Source organism: Arvicola amphibius, chromosome 3, assembly GCF_903992535.2.
Source record: "Arvicola amphibius chromosome 3, mArvAmp1.2, whole genome shotgun sequence".
Taxonomy (NCBI): Eukaryota; Metazoa; Chordata; class Mammalia; order Rodentia; family Cricetidae; genus Arvicola; species Arvicola amphibius.
In genome coordinates, this window is record NC_052049.1 from 165,536,643 (window position 1) to 165,560,478 (window position 23,836).

Consider the following 23,836-nt stretch of genomic DNA (forward strand, 5'->3'; position numbering starts at 1 on the left):
ATATGGGTGCCTGAACCCACAAGTTCAGAAGGTGGGGTGGGGGGAGAATCAGATCCCTGGAACTGTAGTTATAAACAACTATGAACCACCATGTGGGTATTGGGAACTGAACCTGGGTCCTCTGAAAGAGCAGATAATGCTCTTAGCTGCTGAATCATCTCTCCAGCCCCCTGAAATTTCATTTTTATTAAATTTAAAACATAAAAGTATTTTTACCAGTGAGCAAAAATTAAGTAATGACTTTCAGTAGCACTTAGCATTGATATGTAATGTTACCCTCTATTTCTTCTATTACTTTCTCTTATGAGAAGACGAGATTGGGCGTGTCGGGCATGGCTACAGACTGTTATAAGATAGAAGTGTTGAGGCTGGAGTACAGTTCAGTGCTAATTATGCTATTTTTTGATTCTCAGCACCAAAGCAAAGTAAAAAATGTTAAGAATATAGAGACATTTTGGAAAGTAATCTGTTATATAGCATGTATGATCTGATTTAACACTGAGGGAAGGAATTGTGTTTCGTAATTAGAAGTGAACTTCATCTAGAACAGAGCCGAGCAGCACACCAGGAACAGCGAGCCAATGACCTGGAGCAGATTATGGACAGTGTGAAATCCAAAATTGGTGAATTAGAAGATGAGTCCCTAAACAGGGTTTGCCAGCAACAAAATAGAATAAAAGATCTTCGAAAGGAGCACAAACTGTTACAGGTATTGATTTGGCTTAGATGTTTTCTTATTTGGTGGTTAGCACTGAGAGTTCTTTATAGTCCAGGTCACTTCCATGTCGCTTCATGTCTGTGGCAAAGGTCAAGGAATCCAAATGTTTGAGGTTAGATTGTTAGAGGAAACAATCTACATTAGCAAGGGTGGTAATGTTGATAGGTGATCTTTTCTACTCAGCACTCATTTTGAGAGTCATCTATGAGGCTGCATGTTATAGTTTGATGAGTATCCCTAAAAGATGCATGTGTGTGTGTGTGTCTGTGAATCTATGCCACATATGTATGGGTGCCTTTGGAGACCAGAAGAGGGCGTTAGGGGCCCTGGAATTGGAGTTAGAGAAGCTTGTGAGCTTCTGGATGTGGATGCTGGGAACTGAATTCACATCCTCTGGATGAACAGGAAGTGCTCAACTACCGAGCCCTTCAGCATCTCATACTGCACTATTCATAGCTCATTGTGCCTGCACAGGGATTTTCCTACATTTGCAATGTCTAGCAGTCTACTTTATAGCAACCATAGCTCCATGTTTAGAGACATAGTGTCCTGTATATAGGTAACAGTGCCAGAATAGATATCTTGTATTGCCCTGTAATGAACTCGAATTTTGTTGTAAATGCCTCATAATCTCTATGTACATCCCATAATGAATATTGTAGAAGTCCTAGTTATCTACGAAGAAATCCTAGTACAATGTATATTTTATAATGTTATATATATTTTATAATGCCCAGCATACAACTCTGTTGCCCTGTACACAGTTTACAGTGCCTTCATATAGCTCATAATGCTCTGGCTGGAGTTTATGGTATTCTATATAGTGTACCTGTATGTAGGGCAATTTTCTTATTAGTGATTATGTAGGAGGCCTAATCCCGTTGTTGGTGAGGCCACCCTTGGGCTCATGATCCTGGGTAAGAAAACCAGATTGAGCCAGCCATGGGGAGCAAACTAGTAAGCAGAAACCCTCCATGACCTCGGCATCAATTCCTGCCTCCAGGTTGCTGCCCTGTTTGATTTCCTGTCCTTACTCCCTTCAGTGATGGATTATAATGTAGGAATAAGTCAAATAAACCCTTTGCTCTCCAAGTTGTTTTTGGTCATGGTGTTTCATCACACCAATAGTTACCCTAACTAAGACAATAGAGCTTACTGGAAGCCTGTATAGATCTCGTAATTCAGCTGATGGAGTTTGGAGTACTCTATATAAAGTGCATAGTGCCAGCCGGGCGGTGGTGGCGCACGCCTTTAATCCCAGCACTTGGGAGGCAGAGGCAGGCAGATCTCTCTGAGTTTGAGGCCAGCCTGGTCTACAAGAGCTAGTTCCAGGACAGGTTCTAAAAAAGTTGCAGAGAAACCCTGTCTCGAAAAACCAAAAAAAAAAAAAGAAAAAAAGAAAAAAGGAAAAAAAAAATAAAGTGCATAGTGCCGTATAGAACCTATAGTGCACGTCTGTTTATTGTATCATGTGCCCCGGGTTGAGCTCATACTACAACTGCAGGAAGTTTGGAGTACACTTTTTTTAGTGTCCATGCTGCCATATTTAGAGATCATAGGACTTGTGGAGAGCTCCTGGAGTTTTCTGTGGAACTTAGGTAGAACATCCAGTTCAGACTTCATCTTGTACATAAAGAATTTTTAGTTTTTTTGTTTTGTTTTGGTTTCAGTTTTTTGAGACAGGGTTTCTCTGTGTAGCTTTGGAGCCTGTCCTGAAATTTGCTCTGTAGACCAGGCTGGCCTTGAATTCTTAGAGATCCGCCTGACTCTGCCTCTTAAATGCTGGATTAAAGGCGTGCACCACCGCTGTCTGGTAGTATCCTTTTTATAGTCCTTAAAGATTATTATAGACCTCATAGGACTCTGCATGGAGCTAGGACAGACTTGTGCAGATCTCATAGTGCCTTGTGTTTTTCTCATAGAGAACTTGTCTAGAGCTCCATGCCGTGATAGTGACTTGTGTAGAATTCAGTGTATCTCCACTGAGTTCCTAACACACATGAATAGAGCTCATAAAGCATCTATTTAGACTTCATAATCCCAAGTACATATCTTACGGTACACATACACCCATTCCTCCCTCTGTGTGTGTGAGAGTTGTATTGAATTCATAGTGTATCTGTATAGCTCATAATTTCCTTTATTAAGCTCATAGTGTACCTCTGTATAGCTCAAGGTGCTCTTGATTAAAGGACATGTAGTTGGAGGCTGCTTGTTTGTTTCCCGGCTGCCCAGACTCCTGAAATAACCGCATAGAAACTGTATTAATTAAATCACTGCTTGGCCCATTAGCTCAAGCTTCTTATTGGCTAGCTCTTACATATTAATTTAACCCATCTCTATTAATCTGTGTATTGCCATGAGGCTGGGGCTTGCCGGGTAAAGCATCTGTATCCAGCAGGGCTACATGGCTTCTCCCTGCCCCTGCCTCCTTTCTTCCAGCATTCAGTTTAGTTTTCCCTGCCTAGCTCTACTCTACCCTATCACAGGCCCAAAACAGCTTCTTTATTAACCAGTGGTATTCACAGCATACAGGGGGGAATCCCACATCACAGATTTAAATCTGTTTAAATAAAAAGGAAGGTTTTAATTTTAACATAGTAAAATTACATATACAAAATAGGTATCAAGCAAGAATTATAGTTCCTATATTTGTATCTACTTTATCTTTTATCATAACTAAGGAAAACTATAATTGTAACTATTCTTCAACTCCATCAAAAACTCCAGAAGGATATAATATTACCTAAGTAAACAGGAAATACATTGTAAGCAACTTCCAAAAATCTAGAATTGACAGAGACATCTTGCTGATTGGACAGTCGCCCAAAGTTCTTCTGTACATCTTCAGCCTACAGGCCTGTAGCATCCAGCCAACTTTCCATGAAGCAGGAAATTTCAAAGACAGTTTCATCTATATTGGCAGTTTGCCAGTCACTTTCTTCTGTATCCTGCAGAATGTCTGGCAGTCTCTTTCATGAAGCAGGAACCCCGAAGGACTGTCTCACCTTTAGGCAAGTTCAGCAGTCATTTCTCTGTGGGTTCTGTATGTCCAGTTCATAAAGCATAGCATCAAGCAGTCCAGGCAAGAGCAGTTTCTTGCCCAAATAGCTAGCAAACTCCTTAAGGAGCCTCTTCGATGCCTATCTTCCTCTTGAAGTAATTGGTGCTCCTAGGAGCAGATGTTTTTCATTGTCATGAGAAGTCCTAACTTCTTAAAACATTTTAAATGTCATATTCTGAAGGTCTCTGTAAGATCTGAAGAATACCTATCTAACTGAAATATGTCTCTATCTAGAAAACCTAACTAAAATGACTACAAACTTGATTATTATAGATGATTATCTATTAACCTGTATTTCTTAATTATGCATTATATTATAAATGAGCTGCACAAACACAATATCTTAATCAAGAGCAGAAATACATATACACAGTACAACAAAATTGACCTTACATTTGTATCAATAGACCAAAATCCATATCAGTGCAAAGTATCCATCTTTATAGCATATTCCCCTTTAAATGTAAACAAACATTTATAAATAATCATTTAGAGAATTTTGGTTTAGTTTTTGCCAAACTGCTTCCTGCTTTTTGTTGGGCGAAATATTTTTGGGGATGTTCACGGCAACCTCTCAGGGGCTCTTGGTCCATAACCACTTTAGTCTGGAAGGATTCCACAGGTTCTCATCCTCTGTGGAAACAAAAGCAAAACCTCTTTTTCCAACGCAACAAGTCCTTAGACCCAAATTTTGAAATCAAGGTACTTTTGAAGTATGTATGTTACTTAGCTCCTTCACAGTCAAAAAATTCAAAGAAAACACAATAATATGCATTATATAGACTCTATGCATATTTCATATTTATGTGGCTTGTTTTTACTATATTACTTTTTAATATTTTATTATCTTTACTCCTTTAGTCTATGACTGTCTGTACTCTGTCTCTTTAAAGACTTTGTTTTGTTTTTTTTCAAAACTATGTATTTCTTTTTATAACTGTCTATACTCTTTTTCTTCTCTCTCCCAAGCCTGCGTACATTTATCCAACGCTGTGACTCGTTTAGAGTATTTTTTTAATATCTGAATCTGTCCTATTGTGTATCTATAATTTTTTTCTGTCTAGGAGCGTTTCTAAATGCTAAGCGCTTCTAAGGCTGCTTTACCTTTTGGCTCCACCTAGTCCAACATGGTGGGGCGGAGGTCTGTTAAGCATGAGCCATGCTCACAGCCCCATTTTCAGGCACACAGCGGGTCTGTGTTTCCATTAAGCAAGTTGTAGCGCTCTGCTCACAAACCCCATTTAAATACTTGGCCTCCTGAAAGAGCCGGAGTTCGTACTGGCAGCACAGCCCAGGAAGCCACTGTTTTGAAACTGCACGGTTTTATTGCTACCACTGAGTCAGGAAACCTTCCCTTGAAAGAATTATGCCTCTGTTTGCTCCTAGAAAACAGAGCCCACTGGAGAAAATGCTTAATTTTGTTTTGTTTTGTTTTGTTTTGTTTGTGTGTGTGTGTGTGTCTAGAATTCCTTTCCAAGCCCCCTTAGGTTTTACATGGATTTAGTCAGTCCCATGCTGTTATACCAATTTGTAGTAGGAGGCCACTCATTTGTTTCCCAGCTGCCCAGACTCCCGAAATAACCACACAGAAACTGTATTAATTAAATCACTGCTTGGCCCATTAGCTGAAGTGTCTTATGACTAGTGCTTACATATTAATTTAACCCATCTCTATTAATTTGTGTATCGCCACAAGGCTGTGGCTTACCAGGCAAAGTTCATCTGTCTCCAGCAGGGCTACATGGCTTCTCCCTGCCTCCCACAAGGACATATGATATTTGTAAACTCATAGTGTCCTTTATGAACTCCAGCTGCCCTAACAGAGCTCTCTGTGCCTATTTTTATAGAGCTTATAGTGCCCTGAATAGAGCTCACAGTGCTCATGATTTTAGAGCTCATATGGAAGGAAGTAGTGTAGACCATAATGCACCTTCATGTAAGCTTACATTGGTCTGTATAGACTTCCCAGTCTGCTCTATAAAACTCATAGTGCACTTATATGCAGCACACAGTGCTGACAGAAATCTCATATTGCATGTATTTTCATCCCATGGGGCACTTTATAGAGATAATAATGCCTTTCATAAAGTTCATGATGTTTTACACATAAATTACAGTGCCCTGGGCACATCTAATGCTGCCCTGCTTAGAGCTCACAGTGTCCTATACAAAGCTCATTATGTCTCATATGGAGTCATAATGCTCATGAATAGAGATCCTTTTCCACCTGTTGAAAGCTCATGTTGGAAATTTATTGAATCAATGACGTCCTATATAGAAATTATAGTGCTCATTATTGATCTCAGTGTTCCATATAGAGGTTTAAGTGGCCTGTCTAGATACCATTTTTTCTTTATGTGGTTATATTGCCTTGTACTTTGTGTAATAAAGCTGTGTGCGCAGTTAATACTGAATTCTGTGCAGAGTATAGGTTACCCAGCCTGTGAGCCTCCGGGAATTCTTCTGTCTGTTTCCCATTTTGCCATGTGAATGGCGGAAATGTCAGTGAGTGCTGCTGCACCTGGCTCCGTGCAGGCTTGGGGACCCAAAATACAGGTAGATGCATTGTTTACCCACTGAGCTTCTCCTCAGCCATATAATGAAAACTAAAACACTGAAAAGAGATACTGAAGAACACACTAGATGATGGCAGGACTTTCTGTTCAGTTTATGGGTTGTCAGAGCTGGAATGTGGTTCTATTACCAGAAGCAATTTCTTTATCACCATCAAATTCTAATGACAGTCTTCACAGAATTGAATAAACAGTCCTAATATGCATATAGTAGCACAAAAGACCCTTGATAGTAAAAGCAATTTTGATTGCAAAATAATAATGCTGACGATTTGTTTTCACATTATAGTTACAAAACTATAGTAACAAAAATAGTTTGGTACTGTCACAAAAGTATGTGTACTAATGGAATAGAATAGACAACCAAGAAATATAAACTTATCATATACCCAATTGAATTTTGAGCAAAGATGCCAGTTACATACATTGGAGAAAGAGAGAGCGTCTTCAACATAGTACAGGACAACATGATATCCATATGTAGAAGAATGAAACTAGATCCTCATCTCTTACCCCATACAAAAGTCAATTCAAAAATGAATCAAAGACTTTAATAATCTAAATTGAAACTGTTAGAAAAAAGAACTCTCTTAAAAATATAAACACAGGCAGAAGCTTTCTGAAAAGGACTCCAAAAGCTCAGGAAACAGAAGCAAGACTCAACAGATAGGATTGTGTGGATTTTAAAAGCTTCTGCACAGAAAGGGAACCAACAGGGTGAAGAGACAAACAATAGAAGGGGAGAAAACTTGCTAGCTGTGAATTGCTACTTGGAATATATAGGGACTCAGGAAGGAATGGTGTCATGTGTCTTTAATCCCAGCATTCAGGAGGCAGAGGCAGGAGGATCTCTGTGAGTTCCAGGCTAGCCAAGGCTGCATAGTGAGATCTGTCTCAAAAAAAAAAAAAAAACCACAAAACACAAGCCCAAACAGTCTAAATCAGTTGATAAATAGGCTAATTAATGAACAGACTATTCTTTAAAGATTGAAATACCAGTGACCCATAAATACACAAATAATGATCAACACCCTTAGCAAACAGGAAAATGCAAATTAAAACTACATTGCGATTCTGTCTCACCCTAGTCACAATGCCTATCATTAGGACAAAAAGTAACAAATGAAGGTGAGGACTTTAGAAAAAAGAACCCTTACTGAAGGGAGTATATGTTAGTTCAGCCTCTATAGAAATCAGTGTGGAGGTTTTCTCAAAAAACTTAAAACTAGCACTATCTTATGACAAAGTTATACTCTTCCTGGGCATATATTCCATAGACGTGTGTGTGTGTGCACGCGCGCGCGCGCGCACTAATGCATCTTGAAAGTTGTAGCCAGACTGGGAGAATAAAAAACAATGGGGAAGAGGAAAAATAAAGATAGAGAAGTGCACATGGTCAAAATACATGGGATACAAAAATATTCTTGTGAATCTTCTTACTGTGTGTAATAAAAAAAAAATCAACCTTAATGTTTGCTTCTAGATTTTGACTAATTTGCATATTGAGGGGAGGCTGGCACCCTCATCACTTAGCTGTGGAGGTCTGGTTTTATGGAGGACCAAGGCAAAGGATGGATTACTGCATATTTTATGTTCACTAGGAGATGGGATGTTACCAGCAACTAAGACTATTTTCCCTTGAGGGTTGTTAAGTTTCAATAAATTTGACATTTTGTACAGATGACCATGTGCTTAGCTGTGAATGTTCTGTCTTTTTTTTTTATAAATCTAAGACACATACTGGTTATGGACCTATTTTGAATTTATAGTTTCCCCTATTGCCTGGATGTTCAAACTGACTATTTTATTTGTAATCCGTAAGTCATTTAAAAAATAATAATTTTCCATTGTAGTTTTTTCTTTCTCTCTCTGGTTTTGAGACAGGGTTTCTCTGTGTAATAGTTCTGGCTGTCCTTGAACTCACTCTGTAGACCAGGCTGGTCTTGAGTTCATAGAGATCCACCTGCCTCTGCTTCCCAAATCCTAGGATTAAAGTTCTGACGTACCACCATCCAGCTGTTTTATGGTTCTTTTAAAATAATTTAATATGTAATTCTTTTTCTGATTATTATTTTTATCTCAGCTTAAATATAAGGTGGGCATGGTAATACATACATGTTGACTCCAGAAATTAGGTGGCTAATAAAATAGGACTGCAAGCTGGAAGCCAGCCTGGACTATGAAGAAACCTGGTCTCATAAAACCATTGAAATATAAATTTACATTGGCTTTATAGAGATTTTTAAAATCTTTATTATGAAATCTTGAATGCATGTAGTTGTCATAGTTTCCTCATTTTATAAGTTTTCACATTTGTGAGATATTAATATTCCTTACATCAGTTTTTTTAACAGCCTTGATGAGATTATTGAATGAAGTAGCTCAGTGGAGATGGTGACACATATTGATGGAACGTATGTCCTACATGAATAAATGTAATTATAGATTTACAATCCTCTTACAGATGAGATGCCAGCATTATAAGAAAAAACGAATGGAACAAGAAGAGACCATTGCTTCTTTGCAAAAGAATATCTACAGATTAACTAAAGAGGAAGAAGAGCGTGTTGTTACTCAAAACAGAGTGTTTGCCCATCTCTGCAAGAGAGTTCCTCATACAGTCTTGGATAAACAGTAATGCCTAGTACATAGGATGATAATGGAACTAGGTTGATTATTTTTCAGCTGATTTTATTTTGACAGTGGTTATATCTTTTGCTAGAGAAGCCCTTTTTTGTTTTGTTTTGTTTCATTTTTTTTTTTTTTTGAGACAGGGTTTCTCTGTAGTTTGGGGGCCTGTCCTGGAACTAGCTCTTGTAGACCAGGCTGGCCTCTAGTGCTGGGATTAAAGGCATGCGCCACCACCACCAGAAACCCTGTCTTGAAAAACTATACACATATATGTGTATGTATATATATGACTTAGTGTTATACTTGTTTCTGGCAAGAATGATTGAAAATTTTTAAGTTTGCCAGACAGTCTGTACTTACTTTTTAAAAGATTTTATTTTCAATAATGTGTTTATGGGCTTGTGAGTGCAGATACTGCTAGAGGCATTGAAAGCCTCGGAGCTGGAGTTATAGAGGGTGCTGGGAACTGAACTTGGGTCCTCTGCAACAGCAGTATACACTTTATTTATTTATTTATTTAGTTAGTTAGTTAGTTAGTTAGTTAGTTTTTTAGGACTGGAGAGATGGCTCAGAGGTTGGGAGTACTTACTGTTCTTGCAGAAAGCCTGGTTTCTATTTCCAGCACCCAAATGGTAGTTCACAACCATCTAGCTCCAGGGGATCAGGTGCCCTCTTCTGGCCTCCTTCGGCACTTGAACACAAATTGTACACACACACACACACACACACACACTCAAGTACATCTTTTGTTTTGTTTTTGAGACAGGGTTTCTCTGTTGTAACCTTTACTGTCCTGGAACTCACTCTGTAGACCAGACTGGCCTCAAATTCACATAAATTCATCTGCCTCTGCCTCCCAAGTGCTGGGATTATAGTCATGTGCCACCACCACCCAGCTAATCTTAAAATTTTTTTCCATGTATGAGTATTTTGCCTATATGCATGTATATGTAGCAATGTGAGTCTGGTGCCTGTGGAGGCCATCAGAAAGTGTTTGATGTCCTGGAATGGAGTTGTGGATGATTGTAAGCCACCACGTAGGTACTGGAAATCAAAGCTGGTCTTGTAAACCACTGAGTAATCTCTCCAGCCCTGCAGTGTGTTCTCTTAACTGCTAAGCAATCTCTCTATCTCTAGTCTGTGCTTCCTTTTGTCATAATAACTTGAAATTATATGAAAGAATAGCAGATACTACGTTTTGAAAATAATTGAATATATTTTTTGTTTTTCAGATTGCTTTGTCTAATTGATTACTATGAATCTAAACTTCGAAAACTCCGTACACAAAGGTATAAGTAATATAATTTTAAAGTAATTCATGATGAATATTATCCAGGAACAAGTTAAGTTTCTATAGCTTTTGAGACTTTATGTTCTGGAAATCTATATATCATTATGAAATTCCTTTTCAAATATAATATTTTTATCCTTCAAGAATTTCATGTATGCATACTATCTTACAGTTTCTGTTGCTGTGAAGAGACACCATGACCATGGTAACTCTTATAAGGAAAACATTTAATTGAAGTGGCAGCTTACAGTTTCAGAGATTCAGCTCATCATCATTGTGGTGGGGAGCATGCCAGCATGCAGGCAGACTTGGCGCTGGCTACATCTTGACCAGAAGACAACAGGAAAGCAAATAGACAATGGGAGTATTTTGAGCATAGGAGAACTCAAAGGCCCACCCCACAGTGATACACTTCCTCCAACAAGATCACACCTACTCCATCAAGCCACAGCAAGTGCTGCTCCCTCTGGGGGCCGTTTCTTTCAGACCAATATATACAGTGTACTTATTTGCATACAGTATATTTTGGAAATATTTACTCTCCATTTCTCACCAACAAATTTTAGTTCCCCTTTTTCACAACTTCATGTTGAGTTTCTTTTAATAAAGATCTATAAGATTGCATTTTACTGCTTAGGTAAAAATAAGTGTTATTTCCTTTTATTTGTTGATGCATTATGTTATTATGTTTGATTTCTAGTACTGATGTGGTGACAATCATCCACAATTCCATTACAGGAGATCAAACATAATTTTAGCCACTGGAGAGCAAGTGTGTTCATAAAGTATATGGACATATAGTAGTACATTGGCTGTGGGGCAGAGTAAGACCTTACTATGCAAATTTAAATATATCAAAGATAGAATGTCAGTGAAAAATTGGCATATAGCTAGGTGTGGTAGTTCTTGCCTGAGTTCCCAGCTTCCTTTAGCGAAGGTAGAGGATGGAACATTGAGGAAGTAAAGGAAAGGATAGCCATGAGTTTGAAGCCAGCCTGGGCTACATAGTGAATCCTCAACTGGCTTGAGTAAGAGTGAGACCCTGTCCTGATATTGTACTGGGGAAAAATGTGTGTTAATGCCCGTGTAAGTAAGTGTCAGACATGGTGGTATGTACTATAATTGTGAGCAGGTGGGACAATGCCTGAGACAAAAGGAGAGAGCAGTAAAAGGGAGAAGAACAGCTTTGCAGATAGCCTGCAGAGTTTTCAAAGACAGATAAGAAAGGATTTTTCAGTTAGATGAATACACTAGCAGGAAGAGTGGGTGTAGGCAGGAATGTTACGTGACTGAAGACATCTGAAGCACAGGGTGGGTGGAGTGTGCTCTGTACAGTGTATTGTTACCCATTTACATGCTACACTTTTTCTTGATGATTTCTATGAATTGAAAGTACTAGAAGGAATAAACAATATGCACATAATGTATGTTTTTAAAGACCAGGAATGTTCTATTTGTGTTTTGTTTGTTCATTCAACAAGTATTTTTCATCCCCTTTGTGTCCCATGACAAAGTTTGCTGTTCTTCATGCATTCTAGGTAAAAGAGTTAGTAAAAAGAATGCCCTAAGGTTATGTGGTCCTGTGCTATGATACTATTCACTGTAGAGCAAGTGGGAAATTGGGATATTTAATTCATGTTTAAATTATTAAGCCCTGATTAGATTGACTTAATCTTTGCTAGCTGAACATTTTCTTTAGGGATGTATTTCCGTAAGATGCAGTGTGTTGTCTCCTCACAGGCAGTGTAAAGAGGACGACAGTCAGGCAGAAGAGGAAAAAGACTACAGAAGCCTGGACGCCTCAGCAAGTTACAAAGGCCTTCTGATGGTATGGGGATCAGAGAACTAATCAATGTCTTTCTATAAAGCAAAGCACCCCCCTAGCAGAGTTACTTATTTTACTGTGAAATGCATTGCAGTCGTTACAGAATCAACTCAAGGAATCAAAATCCAAGATTGATGTACTGTTAGGTGAAAAGCTGAGTCTCCAAAAAGATCTGGAAAACAGGTGAGAGAAACTTAATTTTTCTTTAGCTTTTAGGTTGTTAAATGAATCATTCTTACCCTCTTACTCTAGAACTTAATCCAAGTGCTTGACATGCTGTACTCCTTCTGGTTGGTTGTGTTTCATTGCGAATGATGAAAGAATAAGACTCTTTAGGCAAGCAATGGAAGTGAGAAAATAGCAGTCCATGCTGAGGATAAGCTGGGTGAGAACTTGGAGAGATTCAGAGCTTTCTTGTGTTTGTGTGTTTATATGTGTGGGCACAAATGTGTGTGCAGTTGAGTGTGCACAACTGTGCTCATGCATGTGGAAACTAGAGGTCAGCCTCAGATGTCATTCCTTGGGATCTGTCCTCCTTGTTTTATGAGACAGGATCTCTCCTTGAGACCTGCCTGGAGCATGCCAATTAGGGTGCCTGGCCAGTGAGCCCCAGGGATCAGCACCCCTTTCCCAGTGTGCACCCCCATGTCTTTTTAGGTTCTTGGATTTGAACTCTGGTCTTCATATTTGCATGCCAAGTACTTTACCAGACTTAGATGTCTCCCCAAGCCCAGGTTCAGTCTTTGAGAGTTGGAGAGTTTGCCCCTTTGGAAACTGCCTGCTGTGCAAGTATGCGAGTTGATCCCCAGCACTCATGGGAAAGCCAAGCCAGTTGTAGCGGTGTCTCGTTAATTGCAGCGTTGGGAGAAGGCGTGAAGACAGGCAGGTTCCTGGAGCTCACTGGCCAGCAGCCTAGACAGTTGATGAGCTCCACTCCAGTGAGAGAACCTAGGACAAAAATAGGAACTCAGCTGCATGTTTGGGAAGAATGAGCTGTACATTTAGGATAGTAGTTATCTGTGATATGAGAGTCTTAGCTAGTGTTTCTATTGCTGTATTAAAATACATGACCAAAAGCAACTGGGAGGAAAGGGTTAGCTTCATTTTACAATTTATAGTCCATCATCCAGTGAAGTCAGGGCAAAACCCTTGATAGTACTGAGCTGAAGTAGAGGCCGTGGAGTTTTGTACTTACTCTTTGTTCCTCGTGGCTTGCTTAGACTGCTTTCTTATACCATCCAGGACGTTAGGCCCAGATGTGGGCTGGGCCCTTCCACATCAACCATTAATCAAGACAGTACTCCAAAGTCTTGCCTACAGGCCAGTCTTATTGAGGCATTTTCTGATTTAAGATTCCATCTTCTCAGATATATCTAGGTTTGTGTCAGATTGACAAAACTGTCCATTACGGAGGATGATGTATTTACCATAAACAAGTTACATAATAGCACAGAAGTAAATAAAGATGTTGAATAAGAAATTATACAAGATAGATCAAAATGCCTAGTAAACGCCTAAGAATTAAGGATTTTAAATAAGGGGTTGGGGAGATGGCTCAGCAGATAAGATCGCTGGCTCCTTTCCAGAGGACCAGTGTTTGATTCTTAGAACCCACATGGTGGCTCACAACCATCTGGACTCCAGCTCCAGGGATCCAGTGCTGCCTTCTGGCATCCACAGACAACACACACACAGGCAAAACGCCCATACACATAGAATTTGATTTAAAAATAATTTTAATGTTTATTAATAATATAACAAGATATATTTTTGTTAAATAATTTTGTCCTTTACAATAAATTTAATGTATTCATCTTGATTTTTTTTACAGACCCACAGTACATGAATTAAGACTTTATAAGCAACAAGTGAAGAAATTGGAAAAAGCCCTTAAGAAAAGTATCAAGTAATTACATTTTGTCAAAGTTATAGCTTATAGCTGCGTCCTGTATTTTAAGTATTTGTTTTTTATATCTATCAGCTGTTGTGTATTATAATACAGCCTTGGCATGGAGCTGCCAAGTTGCTGAGAGATGTGACATTACAACTATTTTGGCGCCAGACATGCTAACAGAAACCTATAAATCCTGGCACTGTGGAGGCTGGGCAGAAGGATCACTACTAAGAAGCTAGCCTGGGCTATATAGCAAAGCTCTGTCTCAAAAAAAAAAAAAACAATAGTATAGAATAAAGATGGATGTTTCTGATTCTAACAGCTTAAAAGCAATTTGGATTTGGCTTTATTTTTATTTTATATATTCTTGAGAATTTCATGCATTCCAATAATTATATGCATCATTCCTCCTCTATAACTCCCTTCTCCTTAACATACCCCCCAAGTAACTTTATGCTTTAAAAAGAATAACCCTCTATGCTACCCATATGTGCATGGGTTTGGTTTGTCCACTGAAGCCTGGGGATCTTGTTGGTGTCTACATCCTCAAAAGGAATGATTCTCTCTCCCAGAAACTTAACCGCCAATAACAGTAAGAGTGGGGCCTGGATATCCTCCAGCCTGTCTCTGCTGGACTCTTGTCTGGCTTTATTTTATCACCACAGTGCTGTGAGTCCATGACTGTGATTGCCTCGTCCCGAGTACAGTATTTCAGAACACCCTCCATCACTGGCTGGCTCTCTCGTTCTTTCTGCCTTGACCCTGGCATAGGGGTGAGTAATAGGACCGAGAACTAGTCTCTTATTCTCAGCACTTTGACCAGTTACTTTTCTCTCCACTGACTGCTGCCCACTGCCAAAAGAAACTTTGATCAAATCTGAGAGTATCTCAGGTTTAGGGATATAAACATACAGATTTAGTTTTAGTTAACTTGTTCTCTCTTTAACCCCACCCCATCCCCACATGACCCCTTAACACTCAGTAATTCCTCTTCTTTTATTTCACATGTAATTCTTCTCTCCCTCCAATTCTAAAAGCTGGGTTGTAAGATAGTAGTCGGCTTCCATGTGGTTTTTCATGTAATCTTTCCTTTCTTCCTCCTTGCTTCTCCCATAATGTGTGCCCCTCCCTGATTAAGCCTGTATGCTCCCGTTATTCCACCTCTCGACTTTTGTTTTACCTATGATCTGCTGTCCCCTTTCCTTTAGTGTGTTACCTTCATAAAGCACCTTTCTGTTCTCTGACTTCCACTTATGTTCTAAGCTGAATACACAAAAGATTTGAAGATAGAAACTGCATATGAGACAGTGCATATAATGTTGGTCTTTTGGGGCCTGGAGCTGGCTTTATATGCATCTCAATTTAATAAATAAAAGAGTAGGAAGAAAAGAAAATACTTTAATGGAAAATTATCTCAAGAAGTTGAAGAAGTGCAAAAGAAACAATGAAACTGCAGATAGCAGATCCTATATTTTTATTTTAGCTAGTCACAATCTGAAATTTTTTATGTTAATTTTTGTGCTAAAGATTGAATTTAGGTCTTGAGCATGCTAGGGTAAGAGCTGTTCCACTGAGTGTGTCCCCAGGGTTGCGCATGCTAGGGTTAGTGCTGTTCCACTGAGTGTCTCCCCAGCACGATCTAATAGTTTTAGTGAGTTTTGTTACTTAAAAACTAAAAGTGTCAGAAAACATGCAGTGAGTCAGTCCTACCTACCACCTTTAACTCCTTCCCCTGCTTTGAGACATGAGGTCTCGGGGGTATTTTTTAAATGATGATTTCAAGTATTGATGCTATTTCCTTAAGATTATCTATGTGTATTCTTTGACTCAAAAGACTAGAACTTGAGAAAATAATTTGTGGAGCTCTGGGATGGATTATTTTGAAAACTGTTAGTATATCATATGTGTGTGTGTGTGTGTGTTAATTCACTTGTGTTATTAGTGTATATTGTTTCAGATTTCAGTGGTAGTTGCTCATTTCTCCTCCCCATGATGTCACTGTCACAGTGGAAAGACAAACAAGGACAAGGGGGGATTCATTGGATATCTACTTACGTTAAGGTTGGGGAGAAAAATTGGACTAAGAAGTCTAGGGGAAAGTTTGGAAAAGTTGCATTTATTCAGTGAATAACATCCTGTTAGTGGGCAATCTGATTCCCAGTAGTACTTCCTAGTATCTATGTGGCATTCTGACACTGGGGTTGCAATGATAAGCCAAATAGAAAAGGTCCCCGACCTCATCAAGATGTCATGAAGGAAGGAGAATCATGAAAGAATGATAAGACAATTTCAATATAGCATAAATATAATAATAAGGTGATGATGATAAGGACTAGTGGGATGGTTCAGTGGGGGGAGGCACCACAAACCTTGTTATGCTGTAGTGGTCGAGTTCTCTTCTCACCAATTAAATAATTAAGAGGCAGTAAAGGATTCAAAGTATAGCAGAGCTAATGTTTTAATCAAAGCAAAAGTAGTAGGTGAGACAGACTCTTGGAAAGGAGGGGCCCTGGAGTCTGGAGTCTACAGGTTATCTTTGGACAGTGTTTTTTTTATATTGAGTCAATTAGCACCTCCATTACCAGTTTTACTGGAGGTCTCTGACAACATAACAGCTCAGGGATTGGGTGATAGGCTTCCATTAGTTGAGGGTCTGGATCTATGAAGTATCGAGACATTGTCCACATGCCTTATACACACAAGTGCCTTTTCTCTGATGTGAGGTGTGCGTAATAGAAAAGTTGATTTTTGATTGTGGCCCTTCCTCCACTATTTCCAACATCCATTTTAGAATATGCCAATTTGACATTATCTAGGGCTCCTCCTCCCTCAGTATCTGCCTAACAACTCTTACTTTCTTTCCTTAACTCCCTCTCAGGAGATAACCCCAACTGCCATCAGGGGATTGGGTCCATGATTGGTCAGTTGCTCTTTGCTGCTTCCTGCTGACAGGACGGGTGGAGTTATAAAACAGCAGTCAGGGTCCCTCCAGAGGTGGTCTGTCTAGGAGCCCATAGCAGGAAGTTCAATGCAGTGGTGGATTGATTGGCCTGTGGTTGTAGTTCCTGGTGGTGATAGCTTTCTTTCATTGTCCTGTGTTCCTGGTACTCGTGGTGGCATCTAAAACAGATATTAAATAAAATTAAGAGAATGATAATGAAGGTGGTGAAGAGGAGTGTCCATTGCATCTCAGGTAATGGCACTGAAGAGGAAAACATACATGCTAGCCAGCCACAGTCCTTGGAATGGTTGGTTATTAGGTGTTAGCTAGCTCCAGGATGTCATTTCCACCCTTGTCCACTGTTAAGCGTATCTTGTAGAATGTTCTATTGTCTTCCCTGAGAAATTTGGTTACTTTTTTTATTTGTCAAATCTAATTGAGTCTTAGGCCATTGTTGAGCTCATGATTTTAATGTCATGGGTGTATTTTGTTTTAGCTGTAGGGATGATGCTTCTTGGATATCAAGGTTATCATGGGTCTTGTTAGTAGATCGTAAGTAGATCTGCTTTATTTCTTTAGTATTGCGCCAAATTCCAGTGTGTGCTTTGTTTTCTTACAGGAGAAGTCTGATAGTGTGACAGTTTCATTATGTATTCCCTCCCAGCAAAATGTTCCCTTTCCCATATACCAAACACTATTCCTCATTGGAATTGAGACTAAGGGCCAGACCTGGCAATAATCAGAATTCTATTTCCTTTGGGGGCATAGCCAGATACCGCCTTTTTGTTCACACTCAGAGAGAGAAGTAAAGTTCCACTGAGACTCATTTTAGAGGATTGCCCACCTTTGTCCAGTGGGCATTATGCGACTATCCTCTTTAATTTCCCCTAGCCCAGTTAATTGTACAATAGGTTACTTTGTTGAGTTATTTAACCTAGGAACCTGGGCAGTTAGAGTACAATGACTCATGTTGCATTTATTAGTTATTATTTTCCAGAGCCTCAGTTCCCCATTGTTTTTCCATAAGTTTTTGGTGTATGCTTCTGCATTAAGGATGTTGGCCATTGTCCACAGCTAATTCTGATTTCATCTGCATCAGCGTAGTTAATAGTCCTTGCTTAGTTAGGCTGCAGGCCCTTTCCCAGTTTTGGTTTGGGAGTGTAATTTTGTAAGGCCTGCTTAGTATAAGTTAGCCAATCTTTTGGGCTAAAGTTTTCGTTTGGGTGTGTCTCCCATCCTCCAGTTCCCTCCTGAAATAAGAACTCTACCTTGAGTCCTATTCTGGAGAATCTTTTTCTAGAGAATCTCTCCCGTGTATTGTGGCCCATTCAACTTGTTCCATGAGTCCAGTGCCTAGTTTGCCAAAAGATCTCTTTTCTTTTGAGTTGTGAGCCACTGGGAGTATTGGCTCCATTGAAGTGCAGTAGCTCGAGTACAGTTAGGGTAATGAGTATGGACCCAAAATCTCTAAATGTCCCAGGTAGGGGTAACCTAGTAGAAGTGACTCCCGGGTAGGTAGACTGAAATCTGAGTTTTCCATGAAAGTTCCCAGAACCTTCCAGGCCTAAGGATGGTATTAATACTCAGTGGGATGTTACTCCCACAAGTTGAGACTTTTGTGTCACTGAGGATTCAATAATCCACCCACAAATACAGGGTAGGGAATTTGGTGGGTGATTAGTGGCAGAACAATGGACCTTACATATTTTTGCCAAGTCCTTCATGGGCTTCTTAGAGGCCTCTGGAGGAATGTTAATGGCAACACAATAGTGAGACTGCTGTATAATAAGGATTGCCCCCATTTCTCCCATAGCAGAAGAGAAAAATCCAGATATTTTATTTTTGTCTGTGTTAAAGGGATTCCCAAAAGGTACTGCTTTATCAATTGGAGTTCCAGATATGCAGTAAAGGATCCCTGAAAAATGCTCCCCTTTATAAAGATCTAGAGTAGTTCCCTTCTACTCCAAAAATTGGGGCAGTCCTGTATTTGATTCCAGTCAGATAATGTAGGAACTTCCAGTTTTGGAGGGTGATGAAAGCTCTGTGTTTTTCCAGGTCTGTGAACTTGGTTCAAAAATTTTGCGTTCCTGGGTAGGACATTGGAGTATGGGGAGAGTGGGTGCTAGAGTAGTTTTTAAAAAGTCATCTGGAAGCACAACAGAGTGATTTTAGGGTCACCCTGACTATGGGAAAGTGACTCCACAGCCTACAGTAGGCACAACACGACAAGCCACAGCAACATCGGTACCTATACATGCTGCTGCTTTGCACTCAGATGAACTTACCTTTTGTTGAAAGGTGGTTGTTTGAAGAGCAGCTCAAGGTCCTCCAGTGACTCACAAGAATAACTGGAATGAGCTGGTCTTGGTCTTAGGATCCACTGATAGCTTAGGCGTATCAGGAGCAGTCTCAGGCTTGAGACTACTGTGATGGATCCATGAGTCCAGTCCTGCTGATGCATCTATCCTGTTGATGCTGCTGTAGGTGAAGATAGAATAACAGGATATTGGCGCCCTCATAGTGGGTGACAAAGACATCCCTTCTCATCAGGAATTTTAACTAAGTCCCCAGGGTAGAAGAAGAGGAATCTCTGTTGTTTCCCTTGAGAGAACCCAGTTTGAAGTTCTTGACAGTATTTTCTGGAATTTTGCTAATTGGATAACATGAAAAATTAGCTTGGCTGTTTCTGGGTTCAGCACCAAATCACTGGTAAGAAATGGCCCGCCATGTAGTGCCTCAAAAGGGGCTAGTTCCTGATAGTCAGTTAGCGATGTTTTTTTAAATCCGGTTAAAGCTAGGATTGGAAGCTGTCCTGGAACTAGCTCTTGTAGCCCAGGCTGGCCCCGAACTCACAGATATCCGCCTGCCTCTGCCTCCCGAGTGCTGGGATTAAAGGTGTGCGCTACCACCACCCAGCTAATAAATGCCTCTTTAAAAGTTCTTTATCTTCTCCAGCTTGCCTGACAATTGAAAACACTAAGTGCAATGTAGGTGAAGCTGAATTCTTCAATTTTTTTTTTTTTTTTTTGGTTTTTCGAGACAGGGTTTCTCTGCAGCTTTAGAGCCTGTCCTGGAGCTAGCTCTTGTAGACCAGGCTGGCCTCGAACTCACAGAGATGTGCCTGCCTCTGCCTCCCGAGTGCTGGGATTAAAGGCGTGCGCCACCACCGCCCGGCTGAATTCTTCAAGTTTTAAGTTAGGCTTTCAGTGAATTCTGCCCTAAAGGCAGATCTGTTGTCACTTGGAGGTATTCAGAAGACCCAAATCAAGGATTATTTCTGTAAGTAAAATCTTAACCATGTCTGGTGCCCTTTGTGTCTGGCATGGAAAAGCTTATCCAGCCTATGAAGGCATTCACTAAAACTAAAGGGACTTAGAATTAGGTCCTCCCCACATTTTACTGAAGTAAAATTGCCAGTCCTCTCCTAGATGGAGGCCTTGGCTTTGGGTCCCTGGGGACTGAAGGTGCCTGTTTGAAGGGTTCATCTTTTGGCATATTTCACATCCTTGTGCCACCTATTGGATTACCTCCTAGAGACCTTGGCCTAAATGCCTTCTGGCTAGTAGATTGTTTTCCTTCCGAAGTGATAACATCTGCTGAAGGGATTTTCATACTCTCTGTCCAAGAGATTTTGGTTATAGCAACTGGTCAGCAGGAGTGCCATCATCTTTAGTCAAAATGGAAGCAAAGGCTATTTGCTCAGTGGAATATTTGCATCTTCTAGGAGCTAGCAGGGCTTCCCCCAAAGAACAGGGCATTCCCCATGACTCAGTGTAGCTCTCGGCTTCTGAATTTGCCCACTCCCCCCCACCCCATTCCCTTTAGCTATAGAGTCCTCTCCTATTTGATGCCTAGGAGAGTAGTTTAGAGACAGGTACCAGGGAGGGCAAGAGAATTTCACAAGGAAGCAAGCATAAGGCTCTCTCTTGAGAATGTCTGATGGGGTTTTCTTCTGTCTTTGGTAGTCCCCCTTTCTCTCCGTATCGCTGTGTGGACATGAAGAATAGAAAAGTACTTGGAGTCTGTATAGCAAGCTTAGCATCCAAGTTCTGGGACAGAGCTCTGAGTAAGGGTATCAGAACCAGTAGCTATTGTATGCCCTGTTACTGCCCCCTAATGTGGTCTGTTTTTATCGCATTAGAGTTGCAAGTCTGGCCAGGTGAGCCGTCTGAAAGCTGGTGCTCCAGTTAAGGCCTATTTTCTTTAGAAAAGCCCACTGGATTCATAGGTCTGTTCAGTCTGAGTTTAGCCCTGGCTTTGAGTTTTCTTGAAACTCTTTAAAAGAGGGACATGGCCAATTCACCATATCTTGGGATCCAAATCATATAATATCCTGTGACTCCTAGGAAGGCCCTCAATTATTTTAGAGTCTTGGGGAATGGGAAAGCCAGGATAGGTCAGATTTGTTCTAGCCCCAGGACTCAGGTTGGTTCTGTTAGGATATGACCAGGATAAGCTACTCTTTCTAATATACTTGTGCCTTTATCCCATGCCACCTTTCAGCAAGAAGGTTAAAGAGAGGTTCTGAAGGCCAAGAGATAATCTCCTTGGAGAACCTGTAAAGATCATCATTTATATATTGGAATAGTGTGCTCCAGTATGGGCCTATTCCATTAAGTCTTAGAAGAGGGCTGGCCCAAAAAGGTGTGGGACATCCTAAAACCTTTGCAGGAGTGTAGTCCATGGGGCCTGTCCAGCCCTCAGAGGACCCTACTGGTCCTCAAAGGCAGAGGGAGGTTGGCTGCTGATATGCATGGGAATGCAAATAAAGCATCTTCACTAATACAGAATTGTGAGCGGTGCCAGGAGGAATCTGAATCAACCATGTACAGGGTTGGGAATTACTAAGTAAAGAAGAGCAACTGCCCCATTGGTGAGTCTAAGATCTTGAGCTAATCTCCACTTGTTGGATTCCCTTTCTTACTTTCAAGATAGGGGTATTATATGGATTTCATCATCGAATTAATGATTTCTGTTTATTTGATAATTTAATTATAGTGATGAGACCATCCCTAACTTCTAGTGTTAAAGGAATTTGTGTCTGATGTGTAAAATGGAAAGGATCTTTAAAATGAATGACCGTAGGGATGATGGTCCTCGCCTTCCCTATTAATTCCCCATTTGTCCATGTTGTTTGAACAATTTGGATTCTATTAGCACCAGACAGTACTATTGTCTTGGGGAAAGAAGTTTTACTTTGAGTTTGGCTAGAGATCTCACCATTAACAAACAAGAGGCTGGGTAAATAATGCTTAAGGCGCTGGCTTGATAAGCCCCAAATGATAGTCTTTTGTGGGGGGTTCAGAGACAGGGGAGAATGCTAGGGCTAAGAATTGGGTTTCTGTGTTGGTGAGGAAATTGATTTGACTTTCCTCCATTGTAAAGACTTCTCAGGACTCCTCAAGCTGGATTGATCCTCATTGATGGGAGGGCATCTAATCTTCTAGAGATCATCCTTACAAAGAGGGCAGGGTCCTGGGAGAAGGTATTTGTCTCTGAGAGCATTCTCACCCGAAATAGCCTTCCTGCCTGCATAATAAATGCATTCCCAACAATCCTAATTGTGTTTCTTGAGGATTCAGCTGCCTAGCTAACTAACAGCAGTTTCCCATGATGTCTATCCTTTTCTCTCCTCTTGGTCCTAGTTATAAAAAAATCAGTGTAGTAGTTTGTATCAAAATGTCCAATGACTTGCCTGGTTCAATCACCAATTTTTGGAGTTATATATATGGCTAATCAAGTCAGGCACTTATCATTTAGATGATCTCTGCCCATGACCCTGGTTCTATATTAGTATATATTTTATGGCCTCTTGAAATCTTTGGAAGAGCATCATGTGAGTCTCCTATCCTTCTGATTTAATGTAGTCAGTTGGGCATAGTTTAAGGGCTTAGTTGCTGACTTTCTGAGGCTGAGGCTGCGGTAAATAAGTAGTACCCTTAAATCCATTCATTCCTCTGATCCTCTGGATTGAATTTAGGATTGGATTAGAGCTGCATCATTACCAGTGGGAAAGTTAGGGGGTATCATTCTTTCCCTGGAGGTGTGAAAGTCATTTCCAGCGGGGATGTCCCACTCAGCTCTAGAAGTGGTGGAGTTTGTTCTAGCAACAGCATGCAGAATCATAAAGTTGGTGTGGACAGGCTGAACTGGGCCGTCAATAAAGCTCCTAGGTCTCTGTTAGTTCTGACAGAGAACGTGAACCATGCACATAGGTTGTCCCAGAGTCCCTTCTGGAGATCCACCTAATTGAAAACATCTCTTGTGGAAGAAAGATGTACTGTGTACTGTGGCTGGCCACCTGGGGGACAGCATTTCCCCACTGGGGAGGGCTCTGCTTCTTCTGACAGGCTGCAGATTGGGATGAGCAGCCAGAAGATTTGAAGGGATGGAAACAATCATGTTGTGCAGTTGATGAATTTGGGGATTTGGATACTTTGTGGGAAGTTCCTTGCCCTCTAGCTCTTTTTTGAACTAGAACACATCACAGCCAAAGTATAAGAGTACAGTTTACACAATTGGACCAATTCAGGGTGATCCTTCAAATAAAAAAGTACAATTGAGCATATGGGATCTCAGTCTATTTTTTCTTTTGCTTGCAAAGCAGATTGAGTGGGTAATGATATTGCAGTTTAAACTGCTTCTGGGGGTCAGGATTCCCAGTCTCTTAGTGAGTATTCTAGCCAGGCCTGGACAGGAGAAAAAGAACCTTTTCCTTAAGACTCTGAGGGTCAATCATACCCAGTTTTTTTTTTTTTTAGGAAACACAGCAGGGGAGAATTTGATGTGATCTTGGATAGCATCAAATCCATCTGAAAGCAATAGCAAAATGGGAGCATTCCTCTGAGAGCCATCTCTCTTCTTACTCTGTCCTGTGCCCAGAGGGATGCCTCTGGTCC

General features: G+C 40.4%; 1 protein-coding gene across 4 annotated transcripts in view; it reads left to right on the forward strand.

Annotated features, from left to right (window-relative positions):
• Nucleotides 1–23,836, forward strand: part of Cep70 (centrosomal protein 70) — a 52,372-nt gene that overhangs the window by 15,249 nt on the left and 13,287 nt on the right. For 2 of the 4 annotated variants that reach the window (XM_038324020.1, XM_038324018.1), the window contains exons 5-10: nt 529–709; nt 8,820–8,989; nt 10,219–10,275; nt 12,018–12,105; nt 12,197–12,285; nt 13,934–14,008. In XM_038324020.1, the coding sequence (XP_038179948.1) occupies nt 529–709; nt 8,820–8,989; nt 10,219–10,275; nt 12,018–12,105; nt 12,197–12,285; nt 13,934–14,008 (660 nt within the window). Of the gene's footprint in view, nt 1–528; nt 710–8,819; nt 8,994–10,218; nt 10,276–12,017; nt 12,106–12,196; nt 12,286–13,933; nt 14,009–23,836 lie in introns of those variants that run through there. The other 2 variants (XM_038324019.1, XM_038324021.1) reach the window with 2 other exon arrangements.